Genomic DNA, 16,318 nt, shown 5'->3' on the forward strand with positions numbered 1-16,318 from the left:
TATCTATCTATCTATCTATCTATCTATCTATCTATCTATCTATCTATCTAGTCAACAGTTAATTACTAAAATAAACAAACACTGGATGGATGGATGGATGGATGGATGGATGGATGGATGGATGGATGGATGGATGGATGGATGGATGGATGGATGGATGGATGGATGGATGGATTGATGGATGGATGGGTGGGTGGATAGATGGATGGGTGGGTGGGTGGGTGGATGGATGGATGGATGGATGGATGGATGGATGGATGGGTGGGTGGGTGGGTGGGTGGATGGATGGATGGGTGGGTGGGTGGATGGATGGATAGAAGGCTGTAAAAATGATGTGATCAGTTAGTCATGACAGCATATGTTTTTGTTTATTGTAACGTAATCATGTTCTAATGATGACAGGTTTAAAACACTCTTTAAAATATCTCCATTTTGAGTTTCTTTGTTCTGTTGAACACAAAAGAAGATATTTTATGCATTAATGAAAGCTGAAAACCTGTAACCATCGACTATCATAGTAGGAAAACTAATACTATGTATTTTCAGGTTTTCAGCTTTGTTGAAGATAAAATCTTTTGTGTTCAACAGAAGACAGAAACTCATAAAGGAGATATTTTAAAGAACGTTTGAAACCTGTCACCATTAGAACATGATTCAATTAGTTTAATACGTCACAATGAACTAAAAACATATGTTGTCATGACTAACTGATCATATAATTTTTACATCTATCTATCTATCTATCTATCTATCTATCTATCTATCTATCTATCTATCTATCTATCTATCTATCTATCTATCTATCTATCTATCTATCTATCTATCTATCTATCTATCTATCCATCCAAGCATTTATTCATTTTTTTTTCAATTCATGCGTTATGCGCTTTACGCATTTATAAAGCTTAATAGCAGATTTCCATTGTGACCTGCCCTATATAACGCGTTAAAATTAACTATATGCGCGTTCTGCCCGTTATTACATTTATCACCCGGAGGCTCCATCCTCATCACTTTTGCATTAGTTTCTCTTTCTCTTAATCGTGATTTCGTCCTTTTCCACATCACGAACTGAATGAACACGCGCGGGGTCTGTTTAGAGGAGCGCTGAAGATTGCAGCAGCGACCTCCGATCTGCCTGACGAGCCACTGACGCTGCGCTTTCTATTAAACGCATAATAAGATCCAATAATAACAACAATTCCCGTTTGTCAATTCCTCAACCTGTCTCCACGCGCACGCGGATGGTTTTAAGGTGCTGTTACGTCATTCTAGGTGGAAACAAAGCCGAGTTGAGCTTTCTGGGTTTCATCAGATGGAGAGAGAGAGCAGCGCCTTCACCAAACTCCCCCCGCAATCCGGATGGGATACAGATGAAGAGAGGCCATTCCTTAGCATTCCCAATGGTCAGAAGGACTAGAGGATGTACGATGCTGAAGCCGTGCAACCGCAAAGAAATGCCTATGGATTAATAATGCACTTTTGAGTTGAAGCATCTCTGTTTAGTTTTTTTTCCCTCCCGCGCTGTCGATACTGAGGACAGCAGATGGGACCGTTTAATAGGTGTGTGTGTGCTTTTAATTCTTGCATTTTCAAATTTGTTTGGCATGATTTTAAATAACATTGTGTTGTGTTTGACAATGCGTTTATTAAGCTTTCCTGTTTCTTTTTTGACCATCAATTTTTCTTCTTCTCGAGGTTTGCAGCAGATAGGATTTTATACATGCATACTTGCGCTGCAAATTGATTTACAGTCATATTATGCAACTGAAACTGCATAGCTGCTGTTTCTTTGTGCATGCATTAAGCATTCTGTAGTTTACTCTGTTATGCTAATAGATTAAATGTGTTTCTTTATTTTTTTCCTTTTGAAAATTCAAGAATGGAGGGACAGTGGAGTCCAAATCCATAGGTAAGAAAATTACTCTCTGATTGTTCTTGACAGCATTGAGATCAATTTAGAGCAAAGTTAGACTTGTGCTTAAAACGTTGTTTTGAGAAAATGTTGGTAATCTCACGTTTTCATGTTGTACTTTCAGAAGATATCTGGATATTGTCTGAAACTGCTCATATAAATCTGTGTGGCTTGACAAAAAGGCTCTCATTAAATTATCTATTCTGTATAGTTGAACTATTTTACATGTTTGTTTTTTTTAACCAAGAGCTCTAAAAATTTATTCAGAAATTAAAATGCACATGGCATATACATAATTTCACATTGTTATTTAAAATGAATTTGTCAGAAATGTTAAAAAAGACTATGTGAACCTGAGTATGGACTGTTCCAACACAGTTTGTGTTGTTCAGCATTGCATGAGTTGCAAAGAGCATCTCATGATTTATCTAATTATTGCATCAAGTCAGATAAATGTATTCACAAATGTACTTGTATGACAAAAAAAAGTCAGCAAACAGAAGAAATAAAAGCACTGCAATATAGAAACTAAATAAATCAGGTAACATTAATAATTTCCTAATCTTAAGTAGCCTATGTTATGTTAGGTTTGTGTCATAACATTTCTTTGTTTTACTTTGTTTTAAAACTTTTGGAGCTCCTTGTAAAGATAAAAAAAAAAAAATCATAATGGTTAATCAATATTCAGAGTATGTCTGTGTTGGTCACAGACCTGCATCTTGATGTGATTTTTATCGTAGTTTGGCAGATGGCTCACATTTCTTCAGTCACTAATCATTCATCTGTCCCCTGCAGGCTGTCCTTTCTTCCCAAAATCAACAATCAAAACAACAATGGATGCCATGCCAGAGTATTCCCTCTTCCTTGTGAGGATTTTGGAGGAATTGGATACTAAGTACAGTACTGTTTCCTACCAGGACCTTTGTAAATCCCTCTGTGCCAGGTTTGACTTGGTCCATTTGGCTAAGCTGAGGAGTCTGCTATTCTACACAGCATGTTTAGATCCAGCTTTCCCCGCAACCTTATTCAAGGACAAGATGAGGTGCTCGGTGGAAGACCAACAATCCAAGAAGCTCATGGTGGCGGCTGATATCGTTACCATGTTTAATCTCATCCAGATGAATGGAGGTATGGCCAAAGACAAGCTGCCAATGGGTCCAAGACCCAAGTTTCACAAGAACCAGTCATTTGAGTCCTGTCGATCTGACACGGATGTGTATAAATACAATGACAATGACAGGGCGTACAAACTTTTGGACACCAGGGGTCATCACGTATCTCGAAATTCACCCAAATCTGACTGCAACAGCTGCCAGCAGTTTATACCAACCTCAGACCCCAACTTCCTCCTGGGAGTCACCAAGGATCTGAAATGTAGGGCAGCCTCGCTGGATAAACTACAGCATCTGCCACAGTATGCCAGTGTCAGTCCTCCTCCGTGCGAGATGCAGAGCACTTACTTCCCCATGGACATCGACAGCGAGTCTACCACAGACCAGGAATCTCTCCACGCCAACCCAGGGATCAAGGATGTTTACGTGTCCAGCGGAGAGCCTTTTACCGTGCACTCCTGTGTGCAAAAGCGGAATATCTTCAAAGAGGATTTCCACAACCTTGTTGCCTTTTCGCCCCATGTGATCACCACGGAGTGCAGAGCGAATCCCAAATCTGGTGGCAATTACCACCACAGGAGGGAGCTGAGCAAGCCTCCCACGTTCTTCAATCATAGTTTTGAGCTGCCATACAGCAACCCTTACTTTGAACCCGTCAACTCACCCCTCCAGAACAAAGGGCGGGTCAAGCACGAGAGCCTGGATGACTTGCAAGCGTCCACTTACTTTGGACCCACAACAGTTTCTGAGTGTGTGAGCAACAGGAGGACTTCTAGTAAGCATGGCAGACAACCAGCCTGGCCTGTCAAGAGCTTGAGTTTGAATACCGAAGAAGGTCCTGATTTTGAGAGGTCCTTTTTGAACGGCAAAGTGCCAAAGGACAATCACCGTCACAACATTGGCACCATGGAGAATGACCAACACTTTCAGTGTGCAAAGGACAAGCCCACTGCCTCTCCCTCAGGTTTCTCCAAGAAGTCCAATGGAAGCAAAACTAAAGACATGTCTTCTGTTGCTTGCGGACCTGGTATTGAGAAAAGAGAGGTTGGGAGAAGATACAAGGACAAGAGTATCAACTGTCCATCTTTTCAGTCAAGTAATGTGGACAACGGCATGAGTGTCGGGACTCAGACGGAACAACATGAGTCCAGGAAGGTGAAAGATTATCCCAGTCAAAACAAATTTAAAGAGAGGCCACCCTTCAAACACTCAGAGGAAGACTCTGAGATCGTCAGCGACAATATTAGTGACATCTTTCGCTTTCTGGATGATATGAGCGTGTGCGAATCTCTTGGAGTTGTGCAGCCATCATGCTATAACAGCAACGGCTCACTGTCTCAGGTGACTAAATCAGATGGGGACAGCTCGCCTGAACGAAACACTATTAAGATTGGCAAAACTGGGATCAAACTCGACCGACTTTTCCAGTCACTGGAGAACTCTGATGATGAACTCAAAGAGAGTGTTTGCAAACTGGTACTCAGGATTGGTGAGATTGAGAAGAAGCTCGAGTCCCTTTCTGGGGTGCGAGGGGAGATCTCTCAGGTGCTCTCAAAGCTTACTAGGCTGGATGAAAAGATTCAAGAGCCAGAGGTGAATGGGAAATCGAGTGATGGTGGTCTGGTGGAACAGATAAAGACTGATGCCAACCTCTCGCCTCATGTTTTTCAATGTCACACCACTGGGCACAACATGAAGGTGGAAAAAAGTCCAGAGTGGTGTTGCTCGGAAGCTGATGGGAGTGAAAGCCTGAGGGTAAAAGCTTTAAAGAAAAGCGTTTTCACTCGCAGGTCATCCAGGTCACTTAATGAGGAGAACAGCGCCACTGAGTCCAAAGTGGCCAGCATCACCAATTCACCTCGAGACTGGAGAACAGTTTCTTATTCCAGTCACAACGGGGAGGAAGGCAAAGAAAGAGATCGACATAGTGAAGGCAAAGAACGGCATAGGAAATCCCGAGAGGTAAGACAAATGAATTTCTTCTTTGTGTATTTACTATGTGTTGAATTAGATTTTGCACCGTGTTATATGCTAGATTTTTCTAAACTTGTTAGATCACTTGAGACAATACCGTAGATTTGAATCCCTTAGACAGATTACTATTTAACTCAAATGTCTAATTCTTTTATTTTGACCTGAATATATTTCAAAAGGGATGACACGGGGGCTCAGTGGCTAACACTGTCATCTCAATGCAAGAAGGTTGCTGGTTCGAGTCCTGGCTAGGCCAGTTGGCATTTCTGTGTGGAGTATTCTCCCCATGGTCGCATGGGTTTACTCCAGGTGCTTCGGTTTCCCCCACAGTCCAAAGACATGCGGTATAGGTGAATTGAATTAACTAAATTGGCCATAGAGTATGTGTGTGAATTAGTGTGTATGGATGTTTCCCAGTACTGGGTTACAGCTGGAAGGGCATCTGCTGTGTAAAACATATGCTGGATAAGTTGGTGGTTCATTCCACTGTGGTAGCTCCTGATGAATAAAGGGACTAAGTGGATTGATGGAAACCAAAGTTGGATCAAATATGGACAAAATCAATGTGATGATAACAGAACAGATAAACAGATTCAAACACATTCACTTACCTAAGTTATCCATGAAAACCTGAGGCGATTCTGGTGCTCACGTCAGCCATCAGCACATTGGTTCTCACACACAAATTCTTCCTAGTTGCTTTTCCATCAGCCGGTCAAACAGAGCGCCTCCGAGTGGCCTGGCTAAATAGTGCCGAGTTCACTGTGGAGCGCACCAGAGCAACTGGAAACCGACTCTTTCATTGTCTTCTGGATAGGGGGGGAAACTTTTTTATACTTATCTTTATTTATCTATATATTCATGTTTATATCTTTATACAATAATTTATTTTGGTTTACTTTGATTAATTGTGACTGTTTGGGGTCTAATGTGTTTTAAAAAATGGACTTGAGAACATGTACAGATGTTTTTATTTACCTTTTAATTAGTGCATGTTGGTTTTTGTTAAAGGGGTGGGGCTTCACCTATAAAGGGCAGCCCCAAACAGCGATTCGAGGTCAGTTAACCTGGCAAGCGAGCAAGCTATTGTGGTGTCATATGCAATTTGTGACCTGTCTGTGTATATTAGCGGAATTTCTATTTAGTTTATTTATTTATTCTTTGATTTTTAGTTATTTTGTTACTTTGCTGAGTTTTTGGATTATTTTGGTTTTTACTCTCTACACTGTAAATAAACCATCGCTTTACATCAGTGAGTTGGGCCATAATTATTTTTTTGGAGGTTTTTCTCGTTTTACCATACTTTGAGAACCCACTATGAGCCTTCCTGGTTCGTCAACCCCACCCTCAACCATTAGGTTAAAATTTTAAATTTAATTGATAAAATTTACCCAATATTGGATTTGTCTGTATTTAATAACAACAATAATAATAATAATACATTTTATTTGTAATGTTCTTTTCTTAAACTCAAAGCGCTATTTGATCCAGTTTTGGATTACAACAACCCAAGATTTTTTAGTGTAAGGTTAGTGAGACATAAACAATCTATACTTTGTTGTGATCATCAATCAATCGGAGTAGAATTGCTGAAACTAAATTCTATACACTCTAAGGAATGGTGGATTGTGAAAACCCATTTTTTGGTCAAATATGGACAAACTCAACATTGTGTTATTTGTTGTTTTTAATCGAATTTCAATTGAGTTGAGTTTGAGAATTTGACCCAACATTGAGTTTCAAAAACCCAGCACTTTTGACAGTGTGAGTTTTTTGATGCGTTATGTAACATTTTAGCAAGTCCACCATTATATACCAGTTACTGATTACTGGGCAGTAGCAACTGTTTTATACTATTGGAAGTAGTCATTACATTGTAAGAGCTTGGTTATTATGTAAACGCAAAAACTGTAGTCAAATAAACAAACAAATCATTATGGCAAGTGCCCACATACCTGATTTTAGACAAAACTACGAATGTTACGTCACCTTATGAATATTTACGAGAAAGGTTGTTATGGTTGTCAAATCACTCCTACACCTTTACATGGTTTTCATTGGTTGACACCCCTAGGTTGTTATGCTCAATTACCCTCAATCAGTTCGCGAAGTACACGCAGTCATGTTGTTCTGGAAGCAAGCTAGCTTTTATATCATATCTCTAATAGTACAGCCACAGTCTCTTGCGGTGCAATTATCACCCAATTTACCCATTTTATTCTACATCTAGGTGTACTTTTAGCCCAGACAGGGGGCACAGACTGAGCGCAGGGCACAGTAGAAAAGCAGACAAATAATTTTAATTCAATCTCCCTAGAGGAGCAGGGATTTTATGGCAAATTGGTCCTGTAAACTATTCAGCAGCTCTCAAGGTAATATGTTGACATGCCTGCAAGCCGAGGGTTCAGTACTTTGCTGTATTGAAAAGCCTAAATATAAACAAGCTTGAGAAATCCATGAATACTTCAAGATAAATATGTTCCATCATTGGTTCTAGAAGATAGGACTCAAGGTATTGAAAAAAAAACAGTAAATAATTTTCTCGTTATTACATGAAATTTCACAAAAAGTGAACTGAAAGGATGTCATGACCTGCGTCTTTAGTAAGGCAGGCTGTCTGCAGCGGTCTCTCTGTGGGTAGTAGAATATGGCCTTCATTTCTAATCACATGCATTAGGAACAACAGGAAGAGGAGACCATCTTTTTTCACAGGACTACTTGTAATGTGCTGAGATACATGTTGTTTTCTGTTCTATTCGATTCTATTCTATTCTGTTCTGTTTTATTCTATTCTAATATATTTTATTCTACCACTGTCAGTTTGAATCTACAGTATAATGGTCTGTTCAGTTACATTGTTTTCTTTTAACATTCTATTCTATTCCATTCTATTCTATTCTATTCTATTCTATTCTATTCTATTCTATTCTAACATTCTCAGTTTGTATCTACTGTGTAATTTTTAGTTCTGTTCTGTTCAATTGTTTTCATATTTTTCATTCTGTTTCATTTTATTCTATTCTATTACATTCTCTTCTGTTTTAATCTTATTCTATTCTGTTTTGGTCTATCATTCTCAGTTAAGAGGGTCACACACCAGTACACAGGCAACGCACTGCAGAGCGACATCTGATTAGTTTCACGTTAAATATCATGCGAATGTGTGCGTCTGGTGTGCTATACTTTTAACTGTCATGTGCGCGCCGTGTCGCGGCACCAAGTGGTGCATCCGGTGTATGACCTGCTTTAGCCTCTACAGTAGTTTTCTGTTGTTTTTTTCTTTCTATTCTGTTTCATTGTTCTCTTCGTATTGCATTCTACTCTATTCTAATCTCATTCTATTCTATTATATTCTATTTTAGTCTCAGTTAGCCTCTACAGTACAGGTTTCTGTTCTGTAGTTTTTCTTTCAACTCTGTTCTATTGTTTAATTCTTTTTGTATTCTATTCTATTCTTTTCTATTCTATTCTGTTATTCTACCATTCTCAGTTTGCATTTACAGTGTAATTTTAAGTTCTTTTCTGTTACATTGCTTTCAAATTTTTACATTGTATTCTATTCTAGCACTCTGTTTGCCACTACAGTACAATTTTCTGTTTGTTTTTTTTTTGTATTTTGTTCTATTATTTACTTGTTTTCATTCTATTCTATTCTATTCTATTCTGTTCTGTTATGTTATGTTATGTTCTGTTCTGTTCTGTTCTATTCTGTTCTGTTCTGTTCTATTTTACCAATCTCAGTTTGCATCTTCAGTATAACTTTCTGTTATGTTCTGTTACATTGCTTTATATTTGCATTCTGTTCTATTCTATTCTAATCTAATCTAGTCTATTGTAGTCCATTCTATTGTACTTTACCAATGTCAGTTTGCATCTGCAGTATAATTTTCAGCTCTGTTCAGTTACATTGCTTTCATATTTGTCTATTCTATTCTTCTAATTTTCTGTTCTGTTTGTTTCTTTCTATTCTATACCATTTTTTCTTCTTTTTGTATACCATTCTATTCTATATTCTTTTCTATTCTGTTCTATCATTTACAGATTGCCTCTACAGTATCATTTTCTGTTTAGTTTTTCCTTCTGTTCTGTTACATTGCCTTATCTATTCTATTCTATTCTATTCTATTCTATTCTATTCTATTCTATTCTATTCTATTTTATTCTATTCTATTCTATTCTATTCTATTCTATTCTATTCTATTCTATTCTATTCTATTCTTTATCCCTCTCTGTTTGCATGCACAGTATAATTATGTGTGCTGCTCTTTTTTACTTTTATTGTTTTATTATTTTTTTTCAACCTTTTTTCTCAAATCTATCCCACAGTATAGCTGTTTATATTTACACAGAATGTTTTGTTTTTATTCATAAATTTATTAATTTTTTTTTGGATTCTATTCTATTCTCATTTACCTTGTTCAGTTGTACTCTGTTTTTATCTTCTCAGAGCAACACTATCCCTTCATTCGTCTTGGGAATATTTTCAGTTTCTTCCTAGTTTTGCTCCTCTGCTTCTCGCTCTCGTCTTCTTGGCTAGCTGCCCTGGTTAGAATCCTGCCAGTTCCCGTATCGTCCCTTCTGATCTTTTGGGGAACTTGCGAGTGCCAAATGTTCCTGCCTCTCTGGGACGATCCAAGCTGTAGATAATTTTAGTGAATGATCGCACAGGGAGCCGGTGGTTAATCAAATTTCATTCACATTAATGAGAACACATAACAGCCCAGTGCCTATTACCATTCTGTGGCTGTTCTTTTGTGGTCTGGTTTATTTTTAGGTGAAGTGTGTATATTAAATCTGAGTGTAATATATAATCAACTATTTATGCTCATTTTCATTAAATTGTGGCATTTATTTGTAGGTTCGAAATAGAAAATATATCTCTATTTTATTCTATTCTTTTAAATTTAATATTATATTCTTCTATATTCTACTATATTCTAATATAATATTCTTATATTGTTAATTCCAATGTATTCAACTGGTTTCCATTGGTCAAATTAGTTTTTTTTTTCTTTTCTATTCTATTCTATTCTATTCTATTCTATTCTATTCTATTCTATTCTACTGTAATCTATTTTAGTATAGTTTTATTATGTGCTACCCTTCTATTTTTAATTTCAAAGTTATTTATTACTTCTCTATTTCAACATTCTGTTTAGTTCTATTCTATTATTTTATTGTTTTGTTATTTGAGTTCTGTTGTTTTCTGTTCTATTATGTTCTGTTCTATTATACTGTTCTTTGTTCTCGTCTACAGTATTATTAAATTAATGCTTTTCTGTTCAGGTGTTTTCTTTGCATTCTGTTCTTCTCTTATTTATTCAATTACAATATAAAGTTTTTATATTTTAATTAAATTGTATTGAATTTTCTTTTATATTTTGTTTCGTTCTATTCTGCTTTTATTAGTTTGCATCTACAGTATCATATTCTGTTCAGTTGTTTTCTTCATTCTATTCTATTCTATTCTATTCTATTCTATTCTATTCTATTCTATTCTATTCTATAATTTTCTGTTCTATTCTATTCCCAAGTATAGTTCTCATATTTTTATTTGTTATATTCTATTGGTTGCTTGTCTATTCCATTCTATTCTTTTCTATTCTATTCTATTCTATTCTATTCTATTCTATTCTATTCTATTCTATTCTATTCTATTCTATTCTATTCTATTCTATTTTATCTACATCCTATGTGTTCTACTCTATAACGGTAGTTCTTATATTTTAAACTAATTGTATTGCATTGGCTTTTCTATTCTGCTATTTCTTTTCTATTATGCTCATCTTGGTGTGCACCTACAGCATAATATTGTTATGCAATGTTGTCCTTTGTAAATTGAATTCTATTCAGTTGTTTTCTTCATGTTTTGAATTCTATTCTGTTCTGTTCTACATACCTCTATTCTATTTTGTTCTACTCTCTGCTATTCTATTCTACATTATTTAACTCTTCTCTATTTTATTCCAAAATATAGTTCTTATTTTTTAATCTGTATTTCATTGATTTCTATTTTATTAGATTCCATTCTACCCTTCTCTGTTCTATTCTATTTCAAAATATAGTTCTTATATTTTTAACTTTGTTGTATCCCATTGGTAATTTTTCTATTCTATTCTATTCTATTCTATTCTATTTTATTATATTCTACTCTATTCTATTCTACCCTTGTCTGTTTTATTCTATTCTTAAATATGTTTTTATTTGGTTTAATTCTGTTGTATTTTATTTATTACTTTTTTATTCTATTCTATTTTATTATATTTCACCCTTCTCTGCTCTATTTTATTCCAAAGTATAGTTTTTTATTATTATTATTAAACATGTTACATATCATTGGTTACTTTTCTATTCTATTCTATTCTATTCTATTCTATTCTATTCTATTCTATTCTATTCTATTCTATTCTATTCTATTTCATTCTATTCTATTCTATTCTATTCTATTCTATTCTATTCTATTCTATTCTACCCGTCTCTTTTGTTTACTATTCTATTCTCAAGTATTGTTCTCATATTTTAATTATGTTTTATTCTATTCTATTCTATTCTATTCTATTCTATTTATATTATATTATATTATATTATATTATATTATATTATATTATATTATATTATATTATATTATATCATATCATATTCTACCCTTCTCTGTTTTAATCTGTTTCAAAATATGTTCTTATGTGGTTCAATCCTGTTGTATTTTATTTGTTACTTCTTTATTGGATTATATTTTATTCTATTCCACCATTCTCTGCTCTATTCTATTCCAAAGTATAGTTCTTTTATTTTTAAACATGTTGCATATCATGGGTTACTTTTCCATTCTATTATATTCTGTTCTATTCTATTCTATTCTGTTCTATTGTACCTTGCTTTTTCCTGATCTATTTTATTTCCAAGTATAGTCCTCGTATTTTTAATTCTATTCTATTCTATTCTATTCTATTCTATTCTATTCTATTCTATTCTATTCTATTCTATTCTATTCTATTCTATTCTACCTTTCCCTGTTCTGATCTAGTTTATTTCTAAGTATAGTTCTCATATTTTTAATTATATTCTATTTTATTACATTCATCCCATCTATGTTGTGTTCTAATCTATTCTCAAGTATTGTTCTCATATTTTTAATTACATTCTATTCTATTCTATTCTATTCTATTCTATTCTATTCTATTCTATTCTATTCTATTCTATTCTACCCATCTCTGTTGTGTTCTTTTCTATTCTCAAGTATAGTTTTCATATTTTAATGTTTTATTCTATCCTAATCTAATTGTATAGTGATTTCATTTTTTCAATTAGTTGTGAGATTTGGGGGTCTTTACTCACAGCATTTCTGACCAATAGCAGATGGGAGTCGTGTTTCTGATTCATGACACGCTGGATATTTCTATTATATTTTTGTCTTTTTCATCTCTCATATAAAAGCATCACTCTCATCTATTGAAATCAGCACTGTCAATTGGTCCCAGGCAAGCAGCTCGTCTGCCAAACATCTATTCAGCTGTGAGTGTTTTGGTAAATGTTTTTTCTAGGCTAATGGGAGTCTTACAGTACGCATCTAGTCGCTCTCTCTTTTATTGTATTTCCGTCTAATTCATCCTGTCTCTAATTCACATGAAGCTGTTACGCCAGTCTTTTTTTAACATGGCTTCTTTATGAGCGTCTCAGTTTAGTGCGTGAGAAGATGCAAAGGAACTGTCATTTCCAAACAGCCACTTTGCACAGCATCCGTTCTTTCTCACAAAGTGTCCTTGATAAAGGGCAACTCAAATAAAAGTGCCAGCTAGCCAAGCGATAAGCTCTTGTCAGTAGTGGTCAAGCTAAAAGCTGGCTTGCGGAGTATAAACAAGCAGTGCTTTCAGTCGCTTCATTTGAAGGATATCTTCAATGAGGTATTAATTAAGACTGTGTATTCAGCTTTGAATTGTGCTAGACAAAGTGTGCTAAAGAAAGGCGCCTTTAATATTGATGAGAACATTGTCAAACTTGCAGTGTCATGTTATTTATTTGTGGTAATATATTATGGGTGTTTATTCTGCTGTGGGGACCTTTATTATATTTTGTGCTTTATAATTTATTACTATTTTGATTTTGATCACTTCATTCATTTTGATCACTTCATTCATTCATTCGTTTTCCTTGGGCTTCGTCTCTTTATTCATCAGGAACCGCGGAATGAATCGCCAACTTATCCAGCATATGCAGATGCTCTTCCAGCTGCAACCCAGTATTGGGAAACACCCATACTCGCTCATTCACACTCACTACGGCCAATTTAGTTTATTCAACTCACCCATAGCGCATGTGTTTGGACTGTGTGGGAAACCGGAGCAGCCGGAGAAAACCCACACCAACACGGGGGGAATGTGCTAACTCCACACAAAAAAGCAAACTGGCTTAGCCGAGACTTGAACCAGTGACATTCTTGCTGTGGGGAGATCGTTCTACCCACTGCCCACCCCATAATCCCCATTAACATTTTAATTTTATTTCATTTCATTTTAGTTTCTAATTGATTTATCTGTCCATCCATCTATTCGGCCATTCTATATCCTGTCCATATATATATATATATATATATATATATATATATATATATATATATATATATATATATATATATATATATATATATATATATATATTTATCCAATACCACAAAGGATTTTGTACATATTTAGTCAACCATTTTTTTTATTCTTAACAATGGATCAGTAATTCCTATTTTTTATGTAAGTTTGAATTTTTGTTATTTATTTTAATGTATTTTTAATGAATTGATTAATTAATAAAAAAAAATATTTATTAATGAATTATTTTATTTTAATTATTTAATTATTTTAGTTTATTTTTATCTATCCCCCCATCCATTTAGCCATCTCATACTATATCCATATTTATTTATTTATTTATTTATTCATTTATTTATTTAATTTTCCAATACCAAAAATTATGTTTTTATTTATTTTTGATTTACCTTTTTTTTTCTTGACAATGAACCAGTAATTCCTATATGCAAGTTTGAAAAAGTATTTTTTACAAGCACTTTTTAAATTTATTTATTTATTTTTTAAATTGTAAAATTTGTGAATAAATTATTCGTATTAGTTATTTATTTTAATGTATTTTTAAATTAATTGATTACTGGGTAATTCATTAATTAGTTCATTTTTATTTGTTTGTTTTTAATTTATTAATTGATTAATTGATTATTTTATCTATTTATTTTATTTTGTTTTGTTTTATTTTAGTTTCTAAATGTCTAATCTGTACATCCATCTCTTCATCCTATATCCTATCCATATTTATTTATTTATTTTTCCAATACCACAAAAAATTGTTTACATATTTAGTCAACAATGCTGGTTCGCGTCATTGTAGTAATGTTGCTTGATGGATATTTTACTGTAAAAATACTGTATAAAAAATAAACAAAAGAAAAGAAGCAAAACTTTAACAATTACCCAGAGTTTCATTAGTCTTTGGTATTAGTTTAAAACACTAACACGAGTTTGAGCAGCTTTAATGATGACTCTCGCTTAGCAACAACACTAATAATCATGTCTCACCTAATGAATTTACATTAGCAATAGGCTGTGTAAATCCATTCCTCTGCCACAGTATGAAGAAACAGATACAGTATACGAGATGATGATGAAATCTGAGCATATGCAGTGAGTCACGTCTTCAGGATGACATTGAGTCTGACCTACAGCACCTATTATTTCACTGCTGCTGTTTTGCTGGCATGGAAAAAAAACAAACCTCGTCTAAATAACGGAAAGATCGTATTTTTTCTGCTCTCGGTTGGCCTTCCTTCATTTGCATGTGTGCTTGTTTGATTAGTATTTCCCTGCTGGAAGCAAGAGGAGGTTCAACACTCTCTGGCTTCACTCCTGTGGCTTTTTTTAATTTTCACCTTCGCTCAGGCCAAACAGAACAACAACATACCTTAAATCTGAGTGGAGAAAGTGAAAAAAAAAATGTTTTTTTTTTTTTGGAGGAGAGATAGAAAATGTACAGAGAATGAGAAACCAAAATGACAGCGCCGAGCAAAAACTGCTGCAATTATATAGAAATCGTGTACTGTAGATTCAGATAACAGTTATTAACTGCTGGTAGCAAAACTGAAATAGGTCAGTGTGTCCTCCTGGTGCTTTTGAAATGGAGAGGAAACCTTTCCTTATCTTTTCCAGACTTTGGCATTTTGGCTCAAAATTGGTTTAAAGCAATTTGTTCAATGTAGAGTCAGGGAACTGATGCAAAAAAGCTGAGGAATGTATATATGTGTAGATAGAGCTGTGGCAAAAAATCTATAGTTATTTGCAAAATTGTTTCAGAGATTTTTAGAATGCATCACTATTCTCTCTTGAAAAGATAGACAGTGCTCTTGGCTAGTTTTAACAGTAGATGACACTCTACGCTAGTTTTTAACAGAATAGAGTGCTCTCGGCTAGTTTTTAACAGCAGACATTGCTCTAGGTTAGTTTTTAACAGTAGACGGTGCTCCAGGCTAGGTTTTAAACTGTAGATGGTGCTCTGGGTTTGTTTTTTAAAAGCAGGCATCATTCTAGGCTAGTGTTTAACTGCAGATGGCGCTCTAAACAAGTTTTTAACAGAAGACGGCGCTGTAGGCTAGTTTAAATAGAGCTCTAGGCTAGTTTTTAACTTCAGATGTTGCTCTAGGCTGGTTCAGACGGCGGTCTTGGCTAGTTCAAATAGAGCTCTAGGCTAGTTTTTAACAGCAGATGTTGCTCTAGGCTATTTCAGACGGTGTTCTTGGCCAGTTAAAATAGAGCCCTAGGCTAGTTTTTAACAGCAGATGTTGCTCTAAGCTAGTTCAGATTGAGCTCTAGGCTAGTTTTTAACATGGGGCTCAAGGCTATTTTTTAACGGCAGATGGCGATCTAGACACATTTTTAACAGCAGATAGTGCTCTAGGCTAGTTTTTAAGCACAGATGGGCTCTAGCCTAGTTAAGATAGAGCTCTAGGCTAGTTTTTAAGCACAGATGGGCTCTAGCCTAGTTGAGATAGAGCTCTAGGCTAGTTTTTAACAGCAGACGGCCCTCTAGTTTTTAACATGGGGCTCAAGGCTAATTTTTTAACAGCATATAGCGATCTAGCCACGTTTTTAAAAGCAGACGGCGCTTTAGGCTACACTGTAATCCCGAATAAGTTGACAAAACTCAAAAAATTTGAGGTAATCAGTTACGTCAAATTATTTAAGTTATGAAATTATCTATTTTAAGTAAACAGAAACATTAAGTTTTGAGTTTGTTGTACTCATGCAAGACACTTCACCTAACT

The 16,318-nt window shown here is 35.0% G+C and overlaps 1 protein-coding gene across 1 annotated transcript in view; it reads left to right on the forward strand.

Annotated features, from left to right (window-relative positions):
• The first annotated feature begins 1,086 nt into the window (after positions 1-1,086).
• minar1 (membrane integral NOTCH2 associated receptor 1) overlaps positions 1,087-16,318 on the forward strand; it is a 45,529-nt gene continuing 30,297 nt past the window's right edge. The window contains 3 exon segments of the mRNA NM_001423843.1: positions 1,087-1,563; positions 1,882-1,912; positions 2,711-4,989. Coding sequence (NP_001410772.1) covers positions 2,749-4,989 — 2,241 coding nt within the window. The 5' untranslated portion in view covers positions 1,087-1,563; positions 1,882-1,912; positions 2,711-2,748.

Source organism: Danio rerio, chromosome 7 (assembly GCF_049306965.1).
Source record: "Danio rerio strain Tuebingen ecotype United States chromosome 7, GRCz12tu, whole genome shotgun sequence".
Taxonomy (NCBI): domain Eukaryota; kingdom Metazoa; phylum Chordata; class Actinopteri; order Cypriniformes; family Danionidae; genus Danio; species Danio rerio.